The sequence below is a fragment of the Alligator mississippiensis genome, chromosome 1 (assembly GCF_030867095.1).
Source record: "Alligator mississippiensis isolate rAllMis1 chromosome 1, rAllMis1, whole genome shotgun sequence".
NCBI lineage: Eukaryota > Metazoa > Chordata > Crocodylia > Alligatoridae > Alligator > Alligator mississippiensis.
This window is the reverse complement of record NC_081824.1, coordinates 424,531,982-424,545,508: the sequence shown is the minus strand read 5'-3', so window position 1 is coordinate 424,545,508 and position 13,527 is coordinate 424,531,982. Positions and strand designations below refer to the sequence as shown.

Sequence of the window (13,527 nt, the reverse complement as noted above, 5' to 3'; positions counted from 1 at the left end):
TTGAGCTACTTAATTTCTACAAGTAGTAAAAAATACATTTGGATAGAGGAGTCCAAACAAAACAGATTCCTTCCAAAGGTAAGAGCTTATACTAGAGTTTAAAAGGAAGAACAAAAAATTAAAGTTTAAAACCAGGTAAACAATTAGGTAAGACTGAGCATGAGGTAACTCACGAACTGGAGGAATAAAAGAAATCTTTTGTCTTCATTTCAGGTAAGAAACAAACTTTTTTCTGTAGCCATGAAAAAAAAAAAAAAAGATAAGCACCAGGTCTAAGTACAGACAGTCAAAAAGCCCAAGGTGGAACCAATTCAATCTTTGCAGGTTTTGCTAAGCTGCATAGATTGAACTGTTAACAAACTGAACTAATGCTGACCCAGACTAGAAAGTTGGGGGAGGGGGGAGGCGCTAGAGCGCGCCTCCCAACCTGCCAGCTGTTGCCCAGCTCAGCCAAGCAGAGGCTGCCCAGCACACTCCCCCAACTCCCTCCGGTACCCCACAGTGGGGGGAGAAGGGGTGGAGCTCCCCTCCTAGTGCTGGCCCCTGAGCTAGGCATCTGACCACAAGGGAAGCTCCATGCCTCAGCTTGTCCCCCACCCCTGGTCTGGCTAGCTGCAGGGGAATGAAGCCCTCCACTGCAGTCTCAGCCCCCCAAGCTGGGGGAGCCAGGCCTTGGGGAGTGGAGGTGTGGACAGGGGAATTTCCCCCGTCCCTGCCTGGCCAGGCTAGCTCCATAAAAGACGAACCAGGCCCCACTGTCCTGCACAAACCCCTGGGGCTGCCCAGTGCCTCCTTCTAGCTGTCGTTGGTGACAGGCTTCAGCAGGACATGCTGAGGCGGCAGGGACAGGAGCTAACCATACAAGGCAGGATCAGGTCCTGCCATCCAGTACAAGCTCCCCAGGGTGCCTTTTGTGTTTTGCTGGAACCTGGCAGCAGTAGCAGCCAGCAAGACATGCTGGGTAGCCCTGGGGGCATGTCAAGTGGCAGGGCCTGATCCTTCTTTCCACAGAGCTGGCCCCAGCTGGGTGGGAATGGGGCAACTCCTCCCTGGACCCCAGGCCTCCCCCCCTTCACAGGGAATCACCCCCCTGGCAGCTGGGCAAACCAGGGCTGGAGGGAATCCCGAGCCACTAGGGAAATGCCCCTGCTCCCCACCCAGACTGTGACTCCCCCCCCCACATAGGCAGATGCCCAACTTGGGCCCAGCATTCTTTTCCCCCTCCCCCCAGCACGTCAGTAACTCCCACCAGCCTGCCCTGGGGAAGAGGGACAGCCTTCGCAGATCAGCACTTGGTGCTAGGATGGGAGCCATGGGGGGCTCTGTTCCCCTGCCTTTCCCCTACTGCTGCCCCACAGGGTTGATAGGCGGGACCTGCCCCAGCTCAGCCAGAGCAGACAGGACAGCCCAAGCTAGCCCACCTGCCTTGTGAGGAAGGTTAGCGGGGAGCCCAAGTGTATCCTGAGATGCTGGGGGACTGAGACATAACTTAAGTCAGGAGGGAATCTGGGACAGAAGTTCCACAGATTGGTTTAACCCAAATCAGTTAAGTCTGATACTACATCCATCCAGGTTTATCTTAAACTGGGTTTGGCCATTTTGAAACTGGTTTATGTCCATTGAACTTCTACTCTGCTGCAGGTTTAAACCCGTTTCTGATCATTTTTACCAGTTTACATGCAACTTCTGTCCCTAGTCCAGAAAGCGAATAACCATTTCTCCATTTACTATACTAGAGAAGATGTACTGAAACAAACCAATAGGCAGGGCTTTTGAAAAGTCTTCTCAAATGCCTCAAGAAATAAACTCACTCACCAGCACAAAGGAGAAACAGGAAAAAGAAAGCAACAAAACTGAAGTTCTTTTCCTTTATCAGAAGCTAGAAACTGTGATAATATCACTTTGCTAATCTCTACTAGTGTATGGAGGACACATTCCAAATTACTTACATCTTATAAATTCATGGAATAGTTTAACAAATATAATGCATCAAAATTTTACCATCTTAATTTTGTCAAAATGGACTCTACTTGTAATATTTACCAGCAGAATAGCAATTGTTTTGTAGAATATATATATTTTTAAAGGCGGCAAAAGAAATCATCAATACCAGACTTTGCTGTAGCACTTACTAAATCTTTACTAAGAAATAAAGATAATATGGCTAATTTTCAGTCTGTTTTAGCAAACTGTAGATTAGCAAGACTCCATTTTATACTGCTGCATTAGCATTGAAAAATATAGTGAAATTTGATTTAGTTACTGAAGTAATTCATCACTATGCTCTTATGCTCATCACTGTGCTGAAAATCCACCACAATTAAACTGATTTATATGCAAAACACTTCACCTAATCAGTCATTTCCAAATGTTCACTCATACTAAATCACAATGGAACTTGTGCCTGATAATTAGCTGGTTTACAAGGTTTTGATGGATGCTGTCCATGGACCTGTAAAAGCAAATGATGCTCACAAAGCACTTCATATTTCAGCTATTCTTGATATAAAACTCTTGACCACCTATATTTATTACGCATACAAAAAATATGAACCGGCACTTTATTTCACAATTATTTGAGAAAAAACTAATCCTGGATATATTTTGCTACTGGGTGTTGCTGTTACTGCTGTTGGAACTCTAAAGTTTTATTCACTAGTATTAAACCTCAGGCTTAACTGTATTAACAGAATTAGGTACCAAATTTGAGTTTTGTACAAGGACAATTCTTTGCTGCCAAAAATAAGTGATTTTTCTCACTGTTATGGATGAAAGAGGGAATTCAAAACTGGCAAGTTATTGTTTCACTTGCTTTTTATTATTATTTTCATATTGCCCTTAGTGTACTATCCACAGCAAAGATGAAGAAAACAAATTCATTTGCCCCGAAGGGCTTAATTTTTTTAATATTATTTGTAATTAGCAGCTTATTATAATGACTGCTACACACAGCCATACATGTAGGGAAACAGCACAAGAACATAAAATTGCAAAAGGAAAAGAACAGAACAAAGGCTACACATTACACAAATCACAAGCAACTTCCACACTTACCATACCATTGTACTTACCACAGAACATAAGTTTCTAGATGAAATAGTTTATACAACATGCCAAGATGTATAATGCTTTGCCCTTCTTAGGAAATGAATTCTTTATATGTCATAGTCTAATTTGAACTATGTGCTTTTTGTATTAAAAAAAAAAAAAAAAAGAGAGAGCCACCTCAATGAATATTTTCACACACACACGTTACCTGTATATATTTATAACAAATTAAAAATTTTAAAAATGGCTATTTAAAAACAAATTCCAAGTAAACACTAAAAAATAGCATCAACCACAATTTAAGAAGGTTAAAAAACTTCCCCACTTCTTGCAAAATCCTTATAAAGGCATCAGAGTCCTGTTGGCTATTTTTTATGTTATTGAAGTTTATATAAACTAGGTACAAAACCAAGTAATTATTTAACGTTATTAAAGCTTAGAGTAGTTGAGACAGAATCGCATTGGTAAATGGAAAAGTCTTTCTAAACCTTTTTATCTTCCTCATGGTTGTAATGTATTTTTAAGTACACAAAGGTTTAGGACAGAGAAAATATTTGAGTTTTCTCCAGGTTCTTTACAGGATGCTGAAGTTGATAACCAGACATACAAACTGAAAAACAGTAATATATATGCTTATATATAAGATACAATTAGGAAATATATTAAATATCATTTGAGCATCAGCTTATGAAATACACGGTATTTCAAGTATTTTAAACAATCCATGCAAGTATGAAAACATCTTAATTGCAATCAATTTGCTGATGATGAAAAGTTACTAAAAACAAATTGAAATAGCATGATTCAGTTTTTAGATTTAATAAAACTTCTTAGCAAAACACTATTTTAGAAATATACTACATTGTACAAATATAGAATTGCACAACAGAAATACAAAACCACATAAAAAGACTGCATTAAATATACTGATTTTCAACTTTAATTTTTTTTACATTATAAATTATATTACTGTTTAAACTGCACTCAAACCTGCATTATAATATCACAAAACACAAAATTCTAAACTCTATGAGACCAAAAAATGCATTTGAAAGTTTTTAGCTGTGTATTTCTATTTACTACCTACCAAAGTAACACCTCTTAAGAACCTCAGTATAATAAGAAACTATTACATTTAAACTTTTTAATTAGCCAAACATTAAGAAGTGTTATTTAAAAAAAATAAATCTTTCCAAATCACTGTAAATGCTGATGATTCTTCTAAAATCAATACCCTTAAATTAATATTTTGTTATAATCAATGCATCTTAGAACCCTCTAACACTATAATTAGGGCCCTACTGAATTTATGGTGGAAGTGGGCTGCACGTCAGGTCCTTTAATCTAGCAGGTTCTCCTATAAGGTTCCCCACCCCCACCAATTGGTGGAGGGGCCCCACTGTTTGCTCCTGACTGGCAGGGAGGCAAAACTCATGGTTTTAAATATGGCACTGTTTTTGCCTCTTGACTGGTCAGCAGCAAGCAGCAGGGCCACAAGGATCCCTCAGCCAATCAGAAATCCACTTCCACTGTGAATTCTGTAGGGCCCTATAATATATAGTTTTATATACAGCCATCTTTAAAATAACATCTACACTTTTCCTTGAACTTATAAACCATTACTACCTTACTTTTGAAAAAGTAAAAAAGTCCACAACAAATTAATGATTTCATAGTTTAGTCTACTTGACCCTATTGCTAATGCTCACCTTCAAAAATATTATAATTGAGCCTGATGATATACTGCAGTTCTTAGAATACTAAAATGTCAACTATACGAAGTCATAAAAATTTGCACTGAGCATCCAGTCAGTTCATAAATGGTAATTAAGATAATTGCAGTATGTGCTGTGGAAGAAACAATGGTAAACATATATATCACAGACTTAGTGTAGTGTAGAAATGAAACTAGCTTTAGATGAGTTTACTCAAGTATTAAAAACTACTTACTGAAGCAGTACAGAGCTCCAAATTTATTTTTAATTTACTCTGTTACTAAGCAGAATAAATTAACCAGAATTGAGCTTTGGGTCACTAGGTGCAGACTCCTTCTGATACCCAAGCCAGCTCAGCCATCTCTCTACACTAAACTGCAATCTTTTAAACCAAAATGTAGGGTGGGGGGGGGTTGTTTTTTGTTGTGTTTTGTTTTTGTTTTTTTTACCAAAAACATATAGGATTTCCCCTCCCCCCCAATTTAAATTAAATCAAATCGAATCTTTTTGCTTGGTTTTTAAACATTCTCATCCTGGTGTTGCCACCTACTTCTTTCAAAGTTGTGCTACAATATGAAAATCAAAGCAAAACTGAACATAGACAAGAATGAAACTAAAGTTTAAACGGTTCAAAACTGTTCTTTTAGTAGTGGATATATAGATATATATCTATATCTCTATATATCTCTATAAAAATGTGGAGATATACATCTCCACAATACTAACATACACATATTAGTTTTGTCAGTCTTGCATTGGACTTCCAAAACTATGTCAATATGGAAGAAATCCAGCAACTGGGTATGAAGGCAAGCATCAAAGCGAACTCTTATTTTCACATAAGTGTCTAAAGTAAAAATGCATCCGGTAATAGATTAATCCATCAATCTCCACGGTGGCTCAGTCTTTGGCATTTGCCAAACAAAAACTATAGTACCTGTGCCAAATCCTGAAAAGAACTTAGTGTGGTTTTATAAAATTAGACCACAGTCTACTTGCATCTAACTGATATAGCTATATACAGTCTGGCATATCTGACATATTAATATTTAAGGTATTCTTTTTATGATAAAATAGAAAAGCTGACTCAAACACTCAGCTTTGATGCTGCACTTTAGACCTGTAAACTTAAATGGAATGAAGCTGCAATTTTCATGATGATTAATGATCTCCCAAACTAGTAAAATATCCAGTCCTTAGACACAATTGTATTCAGTACATTACTATGGACAGTGAATAACTCCAAGACAAATCATGGTTTGTAGTTTCACACTAGTGAATACTGCAATTGCAGCACATCAGTTTAAGCTGTCAAATGTACCGACGAGATAGAGAGAAGGAAATGTGGGTTATACATGTGTCATCACTGGGCGATTAAACAAAAAAAGAAGCATCTAGCAAGAAACAGAAAAACATAGCTGTTCAGTACAAATCTTGGCCAGGGTAGAATATTAGAGCAATGGAAGTCATTACAATGTAATACTACATAAGTAGCTTATTCCTTTGGACTTTGAGTTCTTAAAAAAAAGAAAGAAAAAAAACAAGCAATGACAACAAAGTTCTGTAACGACTTCTTTAAAAGAAACTGCTCAACAGTTCTCAGTAGACAACAATGTCATTGACTGACACGTATAAAGGAAGACTCTGGTTTACTTCATGCTATTCCAGGTGTTTTACTAAAACCAAAGTTAGAACAACTGTAACAAATATAAATTTTAAAAGTAATTAAAATACATTTTAATATTAAATTTTATTTACATTTTAGCCTGATAATAGAACAACCTCCAAGAGGGAAAGGCTTTTTAACTGAATTATGCCTATTTAAAACACAGGAGAAGGTCCACTACTTAATTTTTTTTTTTAATGATGAAAACAAGTTGGTGTTAGTTGACTGGAACCTGAGTTATCGGTTATCTGAACCACTGAAAGAATTCCAAGAGTCTATACAGCCTCCCCACCTCTGTCTTCGCTGTGGAGGTGGCCTTTGTGTACTTTTGTGAGGTGGTGTCACTGAATTCATTACAATAGGTATGGATATTTGATATTCATATCGATCCAACATCTGAGCAATCTTCTCACGTGTGACCCCATGTTTATTCCTCCTACAAAAATAAAACATTTAAGTAAATGTTTTCATATTTTTAATACATTTACAATCTTTTTAAGCTATGGCAGAATATTTCATTTGGCCCCTTCCATGCTTCCACAGAACTGTTAATTGCTGTTTAATGTTCTTTCCGTTTTCAGGATCTGAAGAAACCAAGTGGGTTTTTAACATTACATAACCATATGGTTAAATATAGTTTAAATAGATATACATTCATTATTAAGTCATTCGATTACATGCATATGGAAACGAACATGTTGTAGTATGTAAAAGTTCAGATTTAACTGCACAGTATTTAAAGTCTAACAATATTAAAATTGTGTTGAATCTTTTTAATCACTATTTATTGCATATACTGTATGCAATATATTTAATACAATACTAAAATCTTTTCCTTTATGTTGAAATGTGGCACTGACAATGTACATAAACTATTCGAGAATATTTCTTTCTTTTTATCTGCCAGATTCTAAAGTGATTAGGGGTATACAAGTGAGAGGATGAATGAATGCATGGATTTAAGACCTCATCTATAAAGTTTGCAAGAATAGGACAAGAATGCCAAAAAATTATATAGCATCAAGAAATTTGCTAATAAATGAAACACTCTGCATAAAGCCTTAACAAGTAATGAACCATTTTATGTGGATCAAGTTATATGGACAGAATATTTTAAACACGTCTAACATTACCTCCTAATACTAAGAAATAAAATATAAGATACTCTTATGGAAAAGAAGGTCAACAAAACTGTCTCACACTTTACCCTTGCAAAGAGTTTAGCAAACAGAAATGACATACTAGGTCAGACCAACGGTCCATCTAGCCCGTGATCCTGTCTCTGACAGTGGCAGGGGAGGATTCCATAAAAATCACTGAACTGGACAGATCTAGAGTGATATATCCCCATTCAGTACCTTCCCTGGCAACTACCATTACTAGTTTAGAGATGTCAGAAGAAACATCTTCAACCATTCTGCTGAATAACCATTAATAGATCTATCATCTATGAATTGGTCTAGTCTCTTTTTGAACCTGGCTATGCCATCTGCTTCCTGTGGCAATGAATCCCACAAGTTAACTATGCATTGTGTAAAAAGGTTGTTTTGCATTAGGTAAAAAAGTAGTGGGCAAACTCTACTTGTTCACTCAGCAAGTCCAATCAGCACATGGCCAATTAGGAAGAATAAAGTTTCTAAAGAAAAAGCAATTAATATAGCTATTTAAGCTGATACTTAAGAGTGGTCTCCTTAGAATATACATCACCTGAAGATATATGAAATATGAATTACCAATGTTTAATATTTAGCAGTCAATAGAAAAAATTAATGAAATCAAACAACTAAAGTCTCCTTCAGAAGTTAGCATTAGAAGATTACCAATGAGGTAATGCAAGGGTGGTAAACTCACACAACCCGCTCCCCCCAGCCAGATCTGGAGTGGGGCTCCTTGCAGGCCAAATCCAGATATGGGGGTGGGGGGAAGCAGTGGTTGTAGATGTTGGGGTGAACATAGCCATTCTCATCCAGCTGTCCCTAATGGGGCTCTACACCTTGGATTTTGGTGGGTCCCCAGCCCTGACTGTCCTGTACCCAAATTCCCAGTCCCTCCTGGAGCCCCATGGGTCAGATGACATACCATATTTATTCAAATCCAAAATAAGGGTTTTTTCCCCATTCAACACAGCAGGGGGAAATCTTGGATTTGAATACAGAGTGGGGTAAGGCAAGTGGTTGCAGCTGCAAACCAGGCTCAGGGTCAGAACCAGAGCTGCTGCTCCCACCTCCAGTACTGCTTACTTTCAGTTGCAGTTCCAATTCTGGCCCCACTATGACCCAGAGCACACAGTGACTTCAGCCCCTGGCAGCAGCAGCAGGTCCAGCTCTGATCCACCACACACTCTGTGCTCTGCACTGGAGTGGGCCACAGCTACAGTCACAACTGAAGTTAACTGGTGGCAAAAGCGGAGGCAGAGCACAGGCACTTGGAGGCGGGGAGGTCAGGCCCCTAGGGGAGCAGGTGCTGGGGGGGCGTAGAGGCAGAAGTGTGGGGAGGGGGGACAGGTGGCAAGGCGTGGGAGGTCAGTTCACTTGATTTCCCTACCTCTTGACTCTACCACCTCCTACCTCTCCGCCACTGCTTTCCATGTAAAGAACCTAATTATTGCAGGGTCACCTTAAATTTGAAGTAGTCTTGGATTTGGGTAAATATATTAGATATATGGGCCAGATGTTTGATGTCCATAACCTAATGTGATACTGAACTGAAAGACAGATAAAAAGTATACTTGGTCAAGGGCTTGGGGTGGGAAGGGTGCGAGAAGAGCAAGCAAATATATTAACATGACCGAATACATTTGCATGTTTGGATATAAACTTATTTTTCCAAGAGATGTTGTGCTTATATCCATTCCACTTAGGCATGTGTACCTACTGTGTTCAAGATGGAAATTTTGGATAGGAGTACTGTTTGGACAGCCCTACTTACAGATGAAGGCATAAAAAGGCTTGGCTGTCTACAGTCAAGAAATTGATCATTAGAAGTCCAAAGATAGTGTCAGAGGAATGGCATAGAACGGATATTAGCACAGCACATGCCAAAGAAAAATGGCTACTATGAAGGCAATTAGCTGTTTCTTCTTTCAAGTGATTATGTGCTTATACAGGCAGACAAGGTTCTTTTGGCAAATATCTTTTATTAGACCAAACCAAATAGTTGGAAAAATTCTTCTTAGCAAGCTTTTGGGTATAAATATCCTTTGTCAGGCTAAGGAAGCATCTGCAGTTGGTGTGTGCTCTTCCAGTTTTGATGATTTCATAGTAACTGTCCATTATGATGATGAAGTTTTAGAGCCTATCAAAATGGAATAGAGAACTGCCTGGCCAAAATCAGAATCCAAATGAGTGAATGGAGTAAAGCAAAACATTGATAAAAGATGTATAGTTAGGACCATGTGGTAGATTTGCAGGTGTCCATATTGGAGCCATTATTTAAGGACAGCTGTTTTAGTGAAACATACAAATATCCTGGAAGTTTGAGTTCTGTGAGGTAAAACCTAGCATTTTTCTGTGTGCTTTTGAAAAGTCAAGAGTCAATATTGCCTCGGCTCTTTATCTTTCTGCTAAAGAGATGAAAACTTGCAATGAAGCTTCATTCTATACTGACAGAATGATAGAATTTGAAAGTGTTATATGAATGTCCAAGCAATGAAGAAGCAAGGATTTTTGTGGGTTCTACCTTTTATTGAGCCAACTGTATAGTTGTGAAAGATAGGGTACTTCCACTTTCTGTGAAAAATAAAAAGATTACATAAGATGTTCAAAGGAGTTAGAATAAAGATCCTCAGACAGGGTGTCAAAAGATAGGAGAACTGGTTTGGGCTGTAGCCCTTCCTGGTCCTTTACTGGAGCCATTGTTGTTCTATCCAGGTATGGTTTTTGTCTTAAAAGATAGTAATTGATTTTCCTTGAAGTGACCGTGCACTAAGGGTGCGCCCCAGAGCACTCCCAGGCAGACCCATAAGTGGACCAAAAGTACTTCCAGTCCACTTCCAGGTTCACTGCCGACCACGAGGGCCCCACCCCCATGCTCCTGTGGGACGCTTCATGAGCCCCAGCATCGCAGCAATCGAGCTGTGCTGGTACCTCAAGGTACGTAGAAAAATCTTTTAAAGCTGCTTTTACGTCTAAGTCTCCGAATCTTCCTGAATGTCTCTGAATCGATCTGGAGGGTTCCGATTCAATTTGGAGAGATTAAAGGGTCCTCCGATTCAATTTGGATTTGGAGATTTGGCCACCGAATCGGGCCAAATCTCCACCAAATCAAATCAAGGACTGAAGCTTTGCACAGCCCTACTGTGCACCTATCCATTTCCTCAAAGGCATACGTGTATTCTGTGCACTCAAGCCACAGACTTCTCTAACCATGGGGAGAGAGAAACCATAACTGAATTTGGGCTTTGGCCAATTCTGCAGCACACTGATGTTTTTGTTGTTCAGTATTTAAGAGTACAAGGCATAATAATAGGCTTATTGATGATGATATCAAATCAAAAAGAGCCTAAATGAAGAATAACAGCAAGTCTAAGATTTTGTTTGGTTTTATATTACAAACCACTTCTAAGGCCATATCTATACTACAGACTTTTAGCAACATGGCTAGGTAAATCAGGGCAAAATTACTTGTATAAATTGCATTCACACTAAGAGAAATTTGCCAGGATAGTATTCCAAATGTGCGACTCAAATAGCTGTATTGTAGGTATGACCTTTACCTGATTATGGAGGATAATCAACACAATAGTCTTGATCCTAAGAGCTCACTGGAGTCAATGGCAACATTTTAATTTTAATAGTAAAGAAGTAAGGTCAATTAAGGTGAGGAATAACACTGTACACAAATACAAACTTGAAAACAAAACCCTACAAATAAGTTTTAAATTTCACTTTTACCCCACAAGCATTCAGAAACCAACCATTTTCCAGTCAAACTTATTTCTCTATTTATCACACCTCAACAGGTCACCCAACGGCCATAAACTCTTAGGGGATGGTTTCAGGTTAGATGCAAGTAAGAACTTCTTTACGGTAAGGGTGACAAGAATCTGGACTAGACTTCCCGAAGAGGTGGTACAGTCCCCAACCTTGGAAATCTTCAAGAAGAGACTGGAAAGACACCTTGCTGGGATAATTTGATCTCAGTAGTATTCCTGCCCAGAGCAGGGGGGTTAGACTTAATGATCTTTCGAGGTCCCTTCCAGCCCTTAATTTCTATGATTCTATGATATAATTGTCATCTCAATCCAACGGCTTCTTGTCCTGAAAATTTTGTATTTTGTAGGACCATTTTCACAGAGCTAAAAATAATTACTGTATTTCATAGTAGTTTCATAGTAGCTAGAGTCAGGAGGGCCCTGAACAGATCATCTAGCCTGACCCCCTGCCACAGGCAGGAATGAATGCTGGGTTCACAAGACCCCAGACAGGTGATCATCCAACCTCCTCTTGAATTTGCCCAAGGTAGGGGCGAGGACCACCTCCCTGGGAAGTTGGTTCCAGATTTTGGCCACCCACATTTATGAGAATGTAAACTGACTCTGAATATAAGACAACCCCCCTAAGAACTACATTCTATATTTGGAAAACGTTATACATTTTTTATTGTTTTCCAGGTATAGAATATAATTATTGGAGGTTTGCCTTGAATTTGTCACCCTCCCACTGCTACAACAGGAAAAAATATCTTGGGGGATGGAGGGGGAGGTCAGATGGCCCCCTTGCCCTCTACTCCCACAACATCTTTCCCACCTCCCGACTATCAGGCCCTGCTCTCCCCGAGCACATGGAAGTGAGAAGCAAATATGAAAACACTGCCTCTGAAATAAACATGTCTGTAGTAATTTAATTAATCCAGAATTGATGCATTTTAACTTTTGTGAAACTCCTGCAAGTTTTAGCACAGGTACTCTATAAACACACTTTTAAACAGAACTTTTGTACCTACTTATATATAGTACAAATCATGCATGATATTAGTCCAAAGCCATCAGTTACCATATAGTTCATTTGGCTGGACCCCAGCAGAGTCAACAGCATTTCAAGCCATGGTGATCCCACAGCTCAGCACTGCTCAGTATGCATGTCCCAGATATCTCCCCACAAAGGAGCCATGTGCTAATTAGCCCCCAACTCGTGACTGGAACCAGGTGTTCTTGTCACAATCCTCCTCAGAGCCTCCAAAAATGTATAAGAGGAGATGCAGGCCAAACTGGTCTGACTGCACCTCACAGAGGGTGGGACCACACTAATCATATATGATAGGCTGAGAGAGGGGGTGACAGAGGGATTTGGGGTGAACTGTTTGAGGCACTGGTTGGTGATGTTTCCCAGACACTTAAGGCTGGCAAAGAAACTGGAATAATTGAAAATGGGAAAGAAAGGCACAGCTTAGCTGTGGCAGTCAAAATGTATTGGCTTACCAGGCCTTGAATAAAGAGTTGGGGCTGAGGGGGATTGAGCTCAATGGGCATTACCATGTCTGAGTCAGAGGGGCTGTACTAAGCTATTCTTGTGGTAGTTTCCCTATCAGCATGTATGGGGAAAATACAGGCCATAAGTTTTATAGTCATGCTCAGTGTTGGGTGCATTTAATCAACTTCATAGCTGATTTCATTGCATATCACATGCTGCTTTTGGCAGCAGTTTAATGATAGACAAGGTATTTAATGACATTTCCTTGTGTGCAAATGAAAGACAAGGAGCTTTTGCCCCCATGCTGATTGGGGCGGGAAAATTCATCTTATATCTAAGTGAATACAGTATGAGCTGAATTAGTTGACAGAAAAGATAATAAATTTTGTATACTTGTAAGTAACTGAGAATTATTTTAAATGACAGATGCAATGAAACTTAAATATTTTCATGTAGGGCCCAATATAAGTGCTAATGAATCTACTGATTCATTGTTATTGCATCTCAAAATTAGAGTACAATGCCAACACAAAGGAGGACTCGGATATCACACTAAATGACTGAAGTAATAAAAATCAGATAAAATTCAAAAGTATAATCATGCACTTTGAGACTAATAAGAATTGGAGCTACAGGAAGCAACTAGGAAAGTCTTTAGTGTATTAGTCAACTACAGAATGATTATGAG

The 13,527-nt window shown here is 39.0% G+C and overlaps 1 protein-coding gene across 8 annotated transcripts in view; it reads right to left on the bottom strand.

Moving 5' to 3' along the window:
• LOC102558934 (NEDD4 binding protein 2 like 2) overlaps nucleotides 1–13,527 on the bottom strand; it is an 82,177-nt gene that overhangs the window by 36,641 nt on the left and 32,009 nt on the right. For 6 of the 8 annotated variants that reach the window (XM_006263567.4, XM_019498247.2, XM_019498249.2 and 3 more), the window contains one exon: nucleotides 6,722–6,865. The exons of 1 other annotated variant lie outside the window; for it this stretch is intronic. In XM_006263567.4, the coding sequence (XP_006263629.1) occupies nucleotides 6,722–6,865 (144 nt within the window). Of the gene's footprint in view, nucleotides 1–2,875; nucleotides 6,866–13,527 lie in introns of those variants that run through there. One more of the 8 variants, XM_006263566.4, reaches the window with a different exon arrangement.